Genomic DNA, 13,673 nt, shown 5'->3' with positions numbered 1-13,673 from the left:
TCAATTAGGATGTGCCATGTTAAGTGTTCACACTTTTGATGTTTTGAATGATTGCTCTAATATGATACACTTATTTCTTATGTCACATTACATTTTGTTGTAGAAAACGGATACCGGTTATACTCATTTAAGTGCTCACACTTTAAGTGTTCTATTTTGTTTTTATAAAAATACCGTAAAATGTGTTGTATATATGGGAACAGGAGTTTGCCATAAAAGACAGGGGGGGTGATGTTGGACCCCAGTGTCAATCAAACTAATTTATTGTAAGCTATTTTAATGAATTGTTTATAGTCTTACCTTAATTTCCAGCTGCATTATTGACTGTTCTCCTCCTAAACTGTTGTCTAGTCTAGCCTGGCCACAAAATGATTATTGCTGATCAATTAAATACTTAACGGCCAGTCAATAGAATTACATATACAGGCTAGAATCATTTTTGTGTGTTTATTCCATTGTTTAAAATTACAAGTCTGACTTCCTGTTGGCAAGACAGACATTTGTTTCTTAAAGCATAACTTTCTTCGTCAGTAAATTAAAGAAGTACCTATGCCTATTAATTTAAAATGCTACTTTTCATATTTTTGGTAAATGTTACCACTTAAAGCTGTCTTAATCCAAAGATTTTTCCATTTAAAGCTCTAACACATGTTGTTGTGGATGAACTGGCAGCCATCTTGATTTTTACTGCACCCTATTGTCGTTGCCAGGTTACAGGTTATTCTACAAGCGTTCACCATTGATTTTAAATAGTCTTTAAGGAAATGTTTTCAAATTGTAGCGGCAGAAAACGCTCTTTTGAGGTGATTGAAATTTCTTAGGCTATTGTTGTTATTTATGATTGTATTGTATTGTAGAACTTGAATGTTTGGCATCTTTCTTAAAGTTTCTATGAGCACCTGTTAAGGCATAGCTGCATCCGGCGCAAAATTTGTTGTGGTAGGCGCACTGTGTCGTGTGTCGGGCACATTGTGCCATGTGCCTGGCGCAGTGTGCCGATGTGCCAGGCACAAGGCGCAGTGTGCCATCCCAGTAGTATATAAAGCGGAGATTTTCTCATAACTGAACTTACGAACATTTGGGTAACATCTCCCATTCAACTTTAATTTAGAATTTCACTAAGCGAACTTTGTTAAATCTAGTAAAATAAAACTATTGAAACATAGAGTAAAATATTGAATATATATATAGTACACATTTGAATTTTATATTACGACATTAACATTTGTCTAAGATGCATTTCTTGCTGGAGAATAAAAATACATGGACAGGCTATTCGGTTTTGGTTTTATTGAAAACACTTGACGAAATCCCCATCATATTTCTGTAAACGCGCGGACTGGGTCCTAACACTATCTTGGAAATGACTTCATCGAAAAATTAATTTTATGGTGACCTGTCGCTAGCCTATTGAATTCAACATTATTGTAACGCTTAAATACGTAGACTCACTGCATTCCGGGGAAAAGAGAGAAATAACCGTTCGGATAAAGTTGGCAGCAACCAACGCACCCCCCCCCCCTGTCTACGGGTATGTGCCATAGGGCCATGAAGAAGCAGATAGAACATTTGTGAGCGGGAAGAAATTTGGTCATTGCTCTTCAAAATATACGGATGATGTTGTTATTGCTTAAACTCTTGTCAATATATATTTTTTTACCGGATTCGATATATTGGTGACCTATTAATATTCCAATGCAATCAGGTACAAACAAATCCATGCTATTACAGCGCAGTTGGGTTATGACAAACCTCTTAACCTGCCATGGCTGCATGCATTTACAGATAAGTCATACGGCGTCCTTCTTTAGCACTTTCGGGAAATTCTGGGTGATTAAGACGCAGCAGATAGTGGACTATTTTCATCATTCATATACATTCTCTTCCGCGGCACGTATAATTCAAACATTGTTTATTGATTCTTATCTATATACGCTCCGTTCAAAAATATTCCATTTAACACGATATTCACATTATGTTTCCATTCGTGAGTGAATATAGTTGAAGAAATCTAACTTCTGGCATAAATTATACAACTGTTTCTCGGCGCAGATGCGGCAGATGCGGCAGTTACCAGGTTTATCGTAGCTAAGAAAACTGGCTTGAAACGCGTGGTATTAACCTTAGTTGCTCGCAAGCGAACAACTAACAACCGACTTATGTGAAGGTATTATATCAAATTTATGTATGCTAAACAGTTTGTTATTTAATGCTTCTGTTTAAAATTTCAACTGCGTCTCAACAAACTTTTGGCAAAATAAGTTTTTTTACACTCTGAGATTATATTTTATTAAATGTAAGTGCATTTGTGCACGCAAGTCTTAAAATGGAAATGTCACTGTATAAATGGTTAAGGTCCGCAATCCGTCCTTTAAAAAACAAAATAAGAATGCTTCTTGATGCAAGCACATTATCATGTTTTTGTATTAGGTAAAACTTTTTATTTAAACTCACATTAAAAAACATAATATAGCTCCTGTATCAACTGTATCAATTGCTTGATCTGTTTAACTGTGTTATGTATGGTAACTAGAATATTTACTGGTTCTCAATTCTTGTTGAAAAATAAAGTGTTCCAATAGAAAAAAAACATTGTCTATTCTAGTTGTGTGCAATATCAAAGTATTGTTATGTATCGTGTTATTTCTTAAAAATTGACCCAGTATTTGTAAAAATATTGCAAGACATATACATTTCGAGAAGGGAAATTCATTTATGCGTTGAATAAGACCGAGATCGTGAAAATCGCTGCAAAATTTATGAAGTAATGGCTGTTCAAGGCGATGCACCCTGTTTTCGGGTTTTCGAGTTGAATACCGTGTTATATATATATTTTGATAGTAATTTTTTTTCAGAAAGTTGATTTTTCGTTAAAATATGGTTATTTATCATTCAAAATGATGTTTTCACTAATTAATATCATAGCCACACGCTAACCACCTGTGCTCGTAATACCTGTAGATTGAATTATTATTGTAATCGTTTTTGAACCACACGAAAGCATGCATTCAAATTATCGTGACTTTGAAAATGTATTCAGGGTGCAGGATCATGTGACTTTGTTGGCTTCCCAATTAAACGTTAATGAATGAAACCCCACCGGTAAGTGTTGTGTGTGTTGTTGTTTTTTCAAATAACTTTTTAAAACAAATTTTCTTAAGAATTTCAACTAGTGCATAAAAGACAGATTTTTATGCTGCTTATGGCAATGTGAATTACATAAGAATTACTTTATTCAAGAAGCCTGTGTTCTTGTTAAAAAAAATTCGCTGTGTACTGCACGGCTATGCTGTAGGCTTTGCTGCAAGCAACGTAAAATTTAGTCACCGATTTCAGACGTATTCAAGGATTTATTCTTATACCTTAAGATATCGACACAAACTGCAAGAAAAACTGTCTTTTATGCACGAAAGTTTTTTTCCAAATGTATTTCAAATAACTTGAGATATTAAAAAAATAAGTTCCTTGCGGTGTGTTTACATTTTGTCCAGCCCGTGTGTAACCACCTGAAAACGCCGTTGATTCTGCACCCAGGTATTCAGTTGAATGCTTATGTCATGCTTACGTGTTTTGTGCAGTTTTTTAATCAGGTTAGACCAAGTCATAGATTGGGAAACCATATTGACTAATTTTAATGCAAAAGGTCTTTTGCGCAACTATTTTGGCAATACCTTGACCCACAATATAGTTTCAGGTTAGACCAACTTATAGATTGGGAAACCAAATTGACTAATTTTAATGCAAAAGGTCTTTTGCGCAACTATTATGGCATTACCTTGACCCACAATATAGCTTCATGTCGTGACTTACATGTACAGTTAAAAGACATAATTGTTGGTATTATTACATTGGTAAACCATTTTCACTAATTTTAATGCGCAGTAAATTTTGCCCAACGTTTGTCGCAATACCTTGACCCATTATATTTCTTTTCTCTTTGTTAACATGTTAGTGACATAATGTGTGGGTATTTTTGTACAACCATAGTGTAATCTTTACATTTGTCTACGTTCGATTGTTCAGCTTAAAAAAAGCTTAAGTAACGCATAAAAGTTTGTTAATCAGAGTGTTTGGTGATAATTTATCACATAAAACTTGAACAATAATGTAATCATGCTAATTAAATCAATTTAATGACCGGTAAAACTATGACAGTGGGGTTTACTCAGGAATACGCGCGGCATGTCTTGGTATTTAAAGAAGAATGTTTAGATTACAAAGTAATTTTTATGCATATTGCCTTAATTGCAAATCATAAAATTGGTCGTTTCTTACTAAAAGCTAAAGAAAATTTTGTTTCGCCATAGATGGTTGAGCTATAGTATGGCCTGTTATAAATAGACTATGGGGTTTCATTTTAAAATCAACGTTTCTAATAGACGTTACCAAACACGTCATATCTATTATGCCTATGTTCAGGAATTGGTACATGCTATAATATTATTCTTATTACAAAAATTTATATAAAACATATAATCGCAATTTCAAAAGACGATCGTTTTAATGTTAAATATATTTGTTTAACTATTTGTCCACCATATTGTTATCATCAATATTCAGTTAGCAATGGATTGGCCGCCGTCATTCTATATAATAGGCATAAAGTATGGCAACATTGAACATCTTCGTCGTTCGAAGACTCTTCTGTTGATGCAATGTGTAAACGAGCATAAAATTCTTCGTAATAGCGCACACGTTGAATGTATGCCGATCATTAATTTTGATACGGAATTTGAACAAATCACACGATGGCAAACGCACATCGGTTATGTAGATCTATGAATTCTTTTATTTGGTCCTTTAACCGCCTGACCGCCATTATCAAAGTCCTTACATACATGGTTTTATCATGCTTTTCATTACAGCGCCATGTTCTAAAATCTAAATATATATTAAATTCTTTAGAAAATAAACACCGTGTTGTTCACCGGTTATATTATATATTCCACTGCAGTTGGCTTAGGAAAAGTCCCTTCTTACTAGAAATAACATTTTGTGGCAGTTATTTACCGAATGATAAAATGTCCATACTTGTCGACAGCCTTTATTTGTACCAAGTAGCGTAAACAGCTTCGAGTTCAGATAAAACAATCTGATTGGCAAAAGAAATAGAATCTTTTTCATGTAACTGAAAATGTCCATACATTTAAAAAGCATGCATGTGTAAACTGTTCGACTTTCAAAACAATTGGTGCTGGAATAGGTGAACGAATGGCTAAACGGAAAATCAGATGTACATAATAGATTTTAACATTTTTAATCACAGTGATTCCGGGCTGCCAGAGTAGTTAGATATGATGTTAAAACCGCGTGTACCTGCGATAACGACAAACGCACTATTATACACATTGAACCAACCGAGTTTTCTTCAGACGCACTAAATTTTTTTTTAAGACAACTTCGTGATTGTATGGGTTTTTTATAGCTGCATATCTTGTATTTGATTTTTAAATTGGCATGGGTTAACGATTAAAATAACGATAGTGAATTCAATTTAATCAAAAAGAAAAGCGAAACTTCAAATAATTTTGATTTAGTACTTTTTTTAAGTTGGATGGAAATTATTGTAAGAGTTATACTATAGTCGTATGTATATAATCAGATTAAAAGATCAATCTTGCATTGGACAAAAATGTTATTTGAATAATTAATGACCGCGTGAACACTTCTGTGTGCAGCGCTTTTGCACTGTGCCTGTTTTACATGGCCAGTTCAAACGTTCATTTTTGTAAGCACTGTCAGGACATGTTCGGGAGCCAAAATCCGGACGCTTTTGGGGTGAACCTGTAAAATATCGTATCTATGTAATAGAAACTCTCTGTTGATTATATATATATATATATATATATATATATATATATATATATATATATATATATATATATATATATATATATATATATATATATATATATATATATATATATATATATATATATATATATATATATATTCACACATATGGCCAGTTACGGGGTATCTGATTTAGAAATAGGTCGTGGGGTTCCCACTGTAAACACATGTATCTCCATACCCTTTTGTATCCGATATAAACACGAATTAAGTTATATAGGGGAACTTATATATTATTATATATAAATACGTCATTTATTTAACGTCGGATACAAGGAAATATATAGCGAAGTGGTTTTCGATTTAAGACCTTATTGTGACATTGGATTGCATTACCTTCCCTACACCCCATCATAGTAATTAAAGGGCCTAGAACGCGTGGTTGTATAAAGACCCCGTTTTTTATATTGAGATCGTAAGTATAGTATGAAAACTACCGAGACTGCGTAACTGGCAATATGTATTAGGTATATATATATATATATATATATATATATATATATATATATATATATATATATATATATATATATATATATATATATATATATATATATATATATATATATATATATATATATATATATATATATATATAATATTGGTTGATTTCAGGTTTTATTTTCATTTCTGGAGTTGTCATGTTTAACATATTTTCACGAGAGTCGTATGAGAATGCTTGTTTGCAAATCACAAATGAAATGGTAATGCGATCTAACATTTCAATCAAGTTCATTATAATACTTTTATTTGAAGACATTAGTAAATGCACGACATTTTATTGAACGTCATAATATTCATGTACCTTAATGCCATACATATTACTTCGTATGATCACAATCAAATTGCTGAAGATTGTAGGGAAAATATTGCTTTTATTTGTTATTCATATTCGCCAAATTGTATTACTTTGTTCAGCTAAATTTTTTATTTAAATTGCTTAACATGTATAAGTTAACATTATCGATAGGGTAATTCAACGTTTGCAGAGAAACAAAATACAAACTATTTTGAAAAAAAAGACAACTTGGTAGCTAGTCACATTGTATTGATCAAACCTCATCATTTCGCTCGAGCTGATGTGAACATGATCAGGTTGTAGTATTATTCGCTCATTCGCCGCTAAGCATGAAATAAAATACACTATTACACTGAAATATTTTTTTTCTTTTTAGTATATACTTTTTATACAATAATCTAATAGTATGCGTGAAATTTTATTGAGCGTAATTAGATGTCGTGAATAGGACAATTATGTCATATGATCCCAAACATGTCGCTCACTAGTAGGAACACAGTATTGTAGTTTCTGAATCGTTGTCGCTATATTTGTATAGTTTTTTATCTTTGATGCCAAACTTGTATTCAGACTTAGAATGCAACAACAATTTTCTTGCACACAAAACATCGTCTCATATAGACAAACATATGTGCAAGTTATTACAAACATGCACTGTTAAATTATAAAGTAGATTAGCCATTATTTGCCAATAAAAGTACTGAATTTTGACATTAGGCCAGAACGCGGGATCTCGACATTAGCCCTTTGTTTCTTGTACACGCCACACCGTCTCGTTACTATGAATATGTGTAGAAAGTTAGATTTTTATACTTGAATGTATGGTCAGTGTATTAAGCGGAAAATGATATTATATTATTTTGACCTTTGACCTCAATATCAAGTAAATACGTACTTTATTTTAACCTTACATCTAAAAGCTTAACCTTGGCAGTAGCTGCATTATTCATGCGCTGGATCATTTATAGCTTCTTTTTCTGATTTACACACAACAAACATTGCACACGAAAACGTTTTGAAAGTGCATATTGATTAGTTTACCGTGTGCGTTCATCATTTTCTGATTATGAGAAACCAAGAAGCAAAAACCTCAGAGTAATGTATACAATTTTGACTTCTCTTTTGCTACGTAAATTATGCAATTCTCCAAATTCTAAAGTAGGTCTCTATTAAATTCAAGTTTTGGGTTAATTACTGCATTGTGTGGCATGTTCGTGTAATAATAAGTGTTTGCTTATCTCCCGAATAACACTATTAAAGCACATTTAAGGCATTTGAATCTAGAAAAAAAAAACACGGAATGTGTATTTGTGTTTAATTGTATTGTTGACATTGCGCTTTGTGTTTTTATGACTAATTTGCATCTGATGGAACGAAAACCACATCAATATAAAATATAAAGAAGTGAAACTCCAGCTGCTGGAGCAGTATTGCATTCTTATTATATACAATTAGTTGGTCCTTTATTTAAGGCAAGTGACCGATTGCCAAAACAGTACAAAACAGCACAATATACAGCACAATACAAAACAACATAAACACAAATAAGAATAAAGCTGGGGTCACCGCCTTGGAACGGTCAAATCAAAGCATTGGGGGTTTAAACCGGTTTTAGAGCGCTCAACCTCACACTTGGCCCAGCAATATTCATGATACATTTAAGTGTAAATAAAATTTAACCTCATAGCATTGTAACTCAAATTAAACAATAATGAAAGGGAATTAAAACGCATTCAATTTAATTACCATTTAATTACTCAATGGTAGGAAAGATACCAGAACAAGAGAGTTACAACTTTCTGAGGAACGATGAAATGAAACTACAAACAAATGTCAACTACATTCCTTCTTTATAGAAAAAGATTTAAGAATATAGCTTCATGAAGTTGATATTTCAGATCATCATCGCGCAAATACAGGAAGAAGCAGCAATAATGGGCGTAAAAGATCAATATTACATAGCTTGGTTGTTTATGTGACTGCTAGAAAATAAATCAAACAAGAAACGCCTGTCAGAAAGAAAATATAATAAAAATTGAACGCTTTAAACCCAATGACCTATGCATGTAAATTAAAACAGTGAAAGTATGTAGTATGAAGCGATGACGTCACACAAATCTATGTAGCCAGGAACAGAGAAAGAATATCGTATGACGTAATTGACAAGCGAAGACACGATGACCTGAACAAAATCCAGGGGCAGTGTTGTAACATAAAAAATAAAAATATTAAAGGGGCGGTACTGTAAAATTGAATTACTAATAAAAACCAGCTTAGTTAATTAGTGATTCCAAATTTAAGAGGAGAAAGATATAGTGAATCGAAAACCATCAAACACGTGTTTTTAAGTACGTTAAGTTTTTAAGCAACGTTCAAACATAAATATAGGAGCAAACTAATTTATACTTTGAACTAAACTCTCTAACTTTAAAAGAAAGCTTTTATGAAATTTAATTGTTTGCTATTAAAAACACATTTATTATAATCTTGTTTCAGAACCCGTCCTTGGAAGTTGAATTGGCGTAATTTACTTCAACATATAGGGAGATGAGGAGTCAGTCTCCACATGTCTTTTATCGATTACTTATAAATAATAAACAAAAACAGACATTTTGTATGGATATGGTTTGCGTTTGGCACCTCCAATAGTCAATGTAAAGCCTTTACTCGAATCATTACATGGATATAAAATAATTGGCTTTGTCAGATCATTAGATTACCCGGTAGGTAAAGTAAGTAAATAATTTGCCTTCTCTGCCTAAGGCCGAGACTGCTTATTATCTACTCGTTCACTCAAAACGTCCACTAAAAACTTAATTACCATTTGTTTAAAATTTATAAATATAATTTTGTAAGATATCAACTAACTAAACATGAAAATATTGCACATATTGGACCGCTCAGGCCAAATGTATTCCGTAATATCCAAAAAACACTTTTTGTCCCCTACCGGTGAAACCGGGGGTGACTTATGGTTTGCGCTCTGTCCTTCAGTCTGTCTGTCACACTTTTCTGGATCCTGCGAAAACTTTAAAAGTTCTTCATATTTTTTCATGAAACTTGAAACATGGAGAGATGGCAATATGGGTATTATGCACGTCATTTGAGTTTGTTCCTACGCCAAGAATTATGGTTGCTATGGCAACAAATATTTAAAAAATAACAATTCTGAAAATGGTGGAGTTTCACCGGTAGGGGACCATATTGCTTAGCAATCTCTTGTTTAATTTTAATAATTGATATGATATTGTTAAAAAGACAGTTCACTACCGTCTTTACAGACTTTGATCATGCTACATTTTGATCATTGCACATTATTAAATGTTTGATATTTAGGACCACTTTTGTACTATTTTTACAGTAATAAATGAATGCTTTGACATGACTGATATAAATATTTGAAAAAAAAATCTGTAAATTACTTTAACGAGAAGTGCATATTATATTCTTTATTTATCAAACCTGTGTAAACTATCATTTTTATAGCAATTTAATAAATTGTTTAATCACCAAAATGCCATTCATATTATTATTTGACAACAAGTCTAGACGTGTAAGTTGGTATATAATATTATATATAAATACTTCTAAAGAAAACTTATGTCGCAAAAGCAGTCAATATAACCCTTTAAAGTTTATCAACGTTTATTGGATGCAAAATTTAGTGCTGTGTAACCTACTTGCTAAAGTGGCGTCTAGTAACTAAGAAGGCATATCGTGAAATGTTTAACTTTAATGTGAAGGTTTGTGCAGTTCCTATAGCAAACATTAAACGATTTGTTAATGCATATACTTTCCTCAACCTCAAATGACAATTTAAACAAAACTTGGACTGATACATTCAAACAATTTAGTAGTGTGATATGTTTCCGCGACGTAATGCACTTATGCATCATTGAATGTGTAATGAAAATCAAGTTTGTGAAACACAAAACGATAAACATTATACATTTATATATTGGCATGCAGTTTAAAGAACTCATACTCAACATGACTTTTATATAGAGTAAATTTCAGTGTAAGATCATACAGAGAATTGATTGGATACTCCTAAATCAGAACAGATCTTTATTCCAAACAAACTTTAAACATCCCTGTTTTTAATAAATAATGATATATGCTGGGATAATGTGATTGGTATGAACTAAAGAAATCACTACTGAGCTCTTTCTTTTCATCAGCATTTTGTTTGCGAGGAACCTTTGCAAGTCGGCACAAAGATTATCGAATAAATCCTGTACAATTTGCGAAGTGAAATTATCGTTTTCTCACTATTTTGCAAAGGTTATAAAACATTAACCGTTTTGTTTTTTCACGACCTCTAAATAAAAGTTATATAGCCATGTTTTTATCATATGTGATAGTTTTCTACATGTTTATTGGCCATTAGCTTGAGAAATTATACTGTTCGGAATTACACTTCCAATCAAAGGACTGCTCACAAATCTGAATACATCATGTCATTTATGGAGGCCTAGCCTTTACTGTAGATCTATTTACAGCTATCACATGGTGTCTTAAGTATATATCTATGTGAATTTCACACTTTCATTTGTTGTTCATATGCTAGATCTATTTACATCTATTTTATTAAAAAAAAGATTTGCCACAGAAGTGATAGTACTATGACCAGGTTTGACATTTTCTTATAAATCCACTTTTCCAATTGGACTTGTGCCCTAAAATGTTGCATTACCTAATCTATATCTTCATCTTATTCTAATTGTATCTTTTTTATAACTTTTACTCATTCGGACCTACATTATGGTTTTCCCAGATAATCTTACTACTGTTAATGTTTTATCCTGACTATCTTACCCTGCAATTAATCAATTTTCTTTATATTTTCATGCTCGTGTTTGAAGATTTTAGAAAAGGCGGGAGATTTGTATAAGGATTGTTAGAATGTGTTTTCGGTGACATCATAAATATCAAATCATAAGATTACACTCAGTGTTAATAGTGCTTTAGTTTCTGCATTGGATTTTCTTTTTCCTATTGTGTATCAATTTGTTACAATGTATTTATATATTGACAATGAAGTTATTCACCTATATTTAGATCCATGAGATGAAGGAGCCAGTATGGATCTACTTGAGATAGAGAAGCTGCTGAACAAAGCTGTAGAGAACAACTTGGAGGTGCTCAATCTGAGCAACAGAAACATGACCATTCTCCCCAGCAACATACACAGATTGGACAAGATCAGAAAGTTGATGCTGAACAACAACAAACTTGTCATGCCCCCATCAGAAATAACAAATCTTGTAACGCTTGAGGAACTCACATTAGATAGCAATAGTTTGACTATGCTACCATCTGGTTTGAGTCAATTGTGCAATCTTAAGTTTTTTAGTATATGCAGCAACCCGTTAAATTACCTTACCCCAGATTTGTTTTTTCTGCAAGGTCTAACAAACCTGTGGCTAGCGGAATGTCAGCTAGTGAGTATACCCGCAGAGATTGGACATCTAGTAAATCTGGAAACTGTTAGTGTACGTGGAAACAGGATAACAACCGTACCTTGTGACTTTAGCAACCTAGTGAACTTAAGGTGGTGCTGCTTTGCGGAAAATCAGCTGGACTCACTACCAGATGAATTCTGCAATTTAAGATCTCTTGTTTATCTCGATTTGAGTGAAAATAGTTTTCGATCAGTGCCTGAGTGTGTGACTAAACTTGGGGGATTGCTCACACTGCTTATCCGCTCTAATGAAATAAGTAGCATGTGTGATGACACAGTATTAGCGCTAGCAAATCTCAACAAACTTGACTTGCGAGACAACCCTATTAAAGAAAAACCGACTCATTGGAAGGTATTGATTCAAAATTATGTATGCTGAACAGTTTGTTATTAAATGCTTTTGTTTAAAAAATCTCTTGCGTCTCAACAAACAAGCAAAATATGGTTTTTTTTACACTCTGAGATTATAATTTATTTAATGTAAGTGCATTTGTGCATTAAAATGGAAATGTCACTATATAAATGGTTAAGGTCCACAATCTATCCTTTTAAAACAAAAACAAGACTGCTTCTTTATGCAAACACATTGCCATGTTTTTTCTATTAGGTAAAACTTGCTATTTAAACTTACATTCAAAAACATAAATAGCTTCTAACATTATCAATTACATGATCCGTTAAACTGTGTTATGTATGGTTGCTAAGAGTATGGAAGTATTTACTTGTTCTCAATTCTTGTTGGCAATCAATATTTCAGGGTCTGGACTATATACTGGTGGGGAAGACTGGCCTGGATGGGCTTGATGAGGAGCTGTCAGCAGGTTGCCATGGAGATCAATCTGAGGAGGAAGAGAGCAGTGAGGAGTCAGGGGAGACAAGTGAGAAGTCAGGGGAAGTAAATAGTCAGTCAGGGGAGACAAGCGATGCATGTGAGCAGAAGGAGGAGGAGGAGAAATATACTGAACATCCAACCGGTGTACTTACAAGTTGCTGATGGAAGATATCTCTGGGGACAAGAAATATTTTTTAAACACAAAACTTGATGTATTAATCGGTTATGTGAATGGTGCAGGTCTGATCCAGAATATGTAGTTTGTAGTACATGATTTCTGTCTGTTTGTTATGAGAATCTCTCAGTTCAAAGTATTAAATATGTAAAACATAACGTATTTTATATAAAGCATTGCTTCTTCAATAAAAGGCACTCTGATTCAAAAGCAACTGAAACTTTTTCTCACAAGAATCAGTTAATAGAAGTATACCTAAAGCAAGATGTTTTAGCTTTGGTGTATCAGTGTATGAGATAAATATGCTCCACTTTGCTGAAGGGGTTATATGGCTTTGTGCCTGTCAGGTGGTGAGATGGACTGACGGTCGTTTAGTCTGCTGGTAGATGATTTCATTTAATCATGATATCTTGAGAACACATTGACCTATGATCATGCAAATTGGTTTTATGATTGCTTGGGATGAAAGAAAGGCGCCTACGGATTTTTAGGTGAAAGGTCGATTTCACTGGGGTTTGTTACAAGAAATTCAATTGGAACAATATTTATT

At 33.0% G+C, this 13,673-nt stretch overlaps 1 protein-coding gene across 1 annotated transcript; it reads left to right on the top strand.

The window, feature by feature from the left end:
- Positions 1-10,321: 10,321 nt before the first annotated feature.
- On the top strand, positions 10,322-13,281 carry LOC127842764 (leucine-rich repeat-containing protein 40-like). The gene is made up of 3 exons (XM_052372474.1): positions 10,322-10,395; positions 11,714-12,468; positions 12,874-13,281. Exons 2-3 carry the CDS (start codon positions 11,737-11,739, stop codon positions 13,108-13,110), a joined length of 969 nt encoding a protein of 322 aa, XP_052228434.1. The 5' UTR covers positions 10,322-10,395; positions 11,714-11,736; the 3' UTR covers positions 13,111-13,281.
- The last annotated feature ends 392 nt before the right edge of the window (positions 13,282-13,673 follow it).

This window comes from Dreissena polymorpha, chromosome 8 (genome assembly GCF_020536995.1).
Source record: "Dreissena polymorpha isolate Duluth1 chromosome 8, UMN_Dpol_1.0, whole genome shotgun sequence".
In the NCBI taxonomy this organism is placed as follows: Eukaryota; Metazoa; Mollusca; class Bivalvia; order Myida; family Dreissenidae; genus Dreissena; species Dreissena polymorpha.
The sequence above is the reverse complement of the archived record's forward strand: the minus strand, read 5'-3'. Positions and strand labels throughout refer to the sequence as shown.

Bases quoted from the DNA above. Each gene is read 5' to 3' on its own strand.
- LOC127842764 (XM_052372474.1), top strand. From the start codon at position 11,737: ATGGATCTACTTGAGATAGAGAAGCTGCTGAACAAAGCTGTAGAGAAC. The intron at 12,469-12,873 runs GTATTGATTCAA...TCAATATTTCAG, and splicing joins AAAAACCGACTCATTGGAAG to GGTCTGGACTATATACTGGT.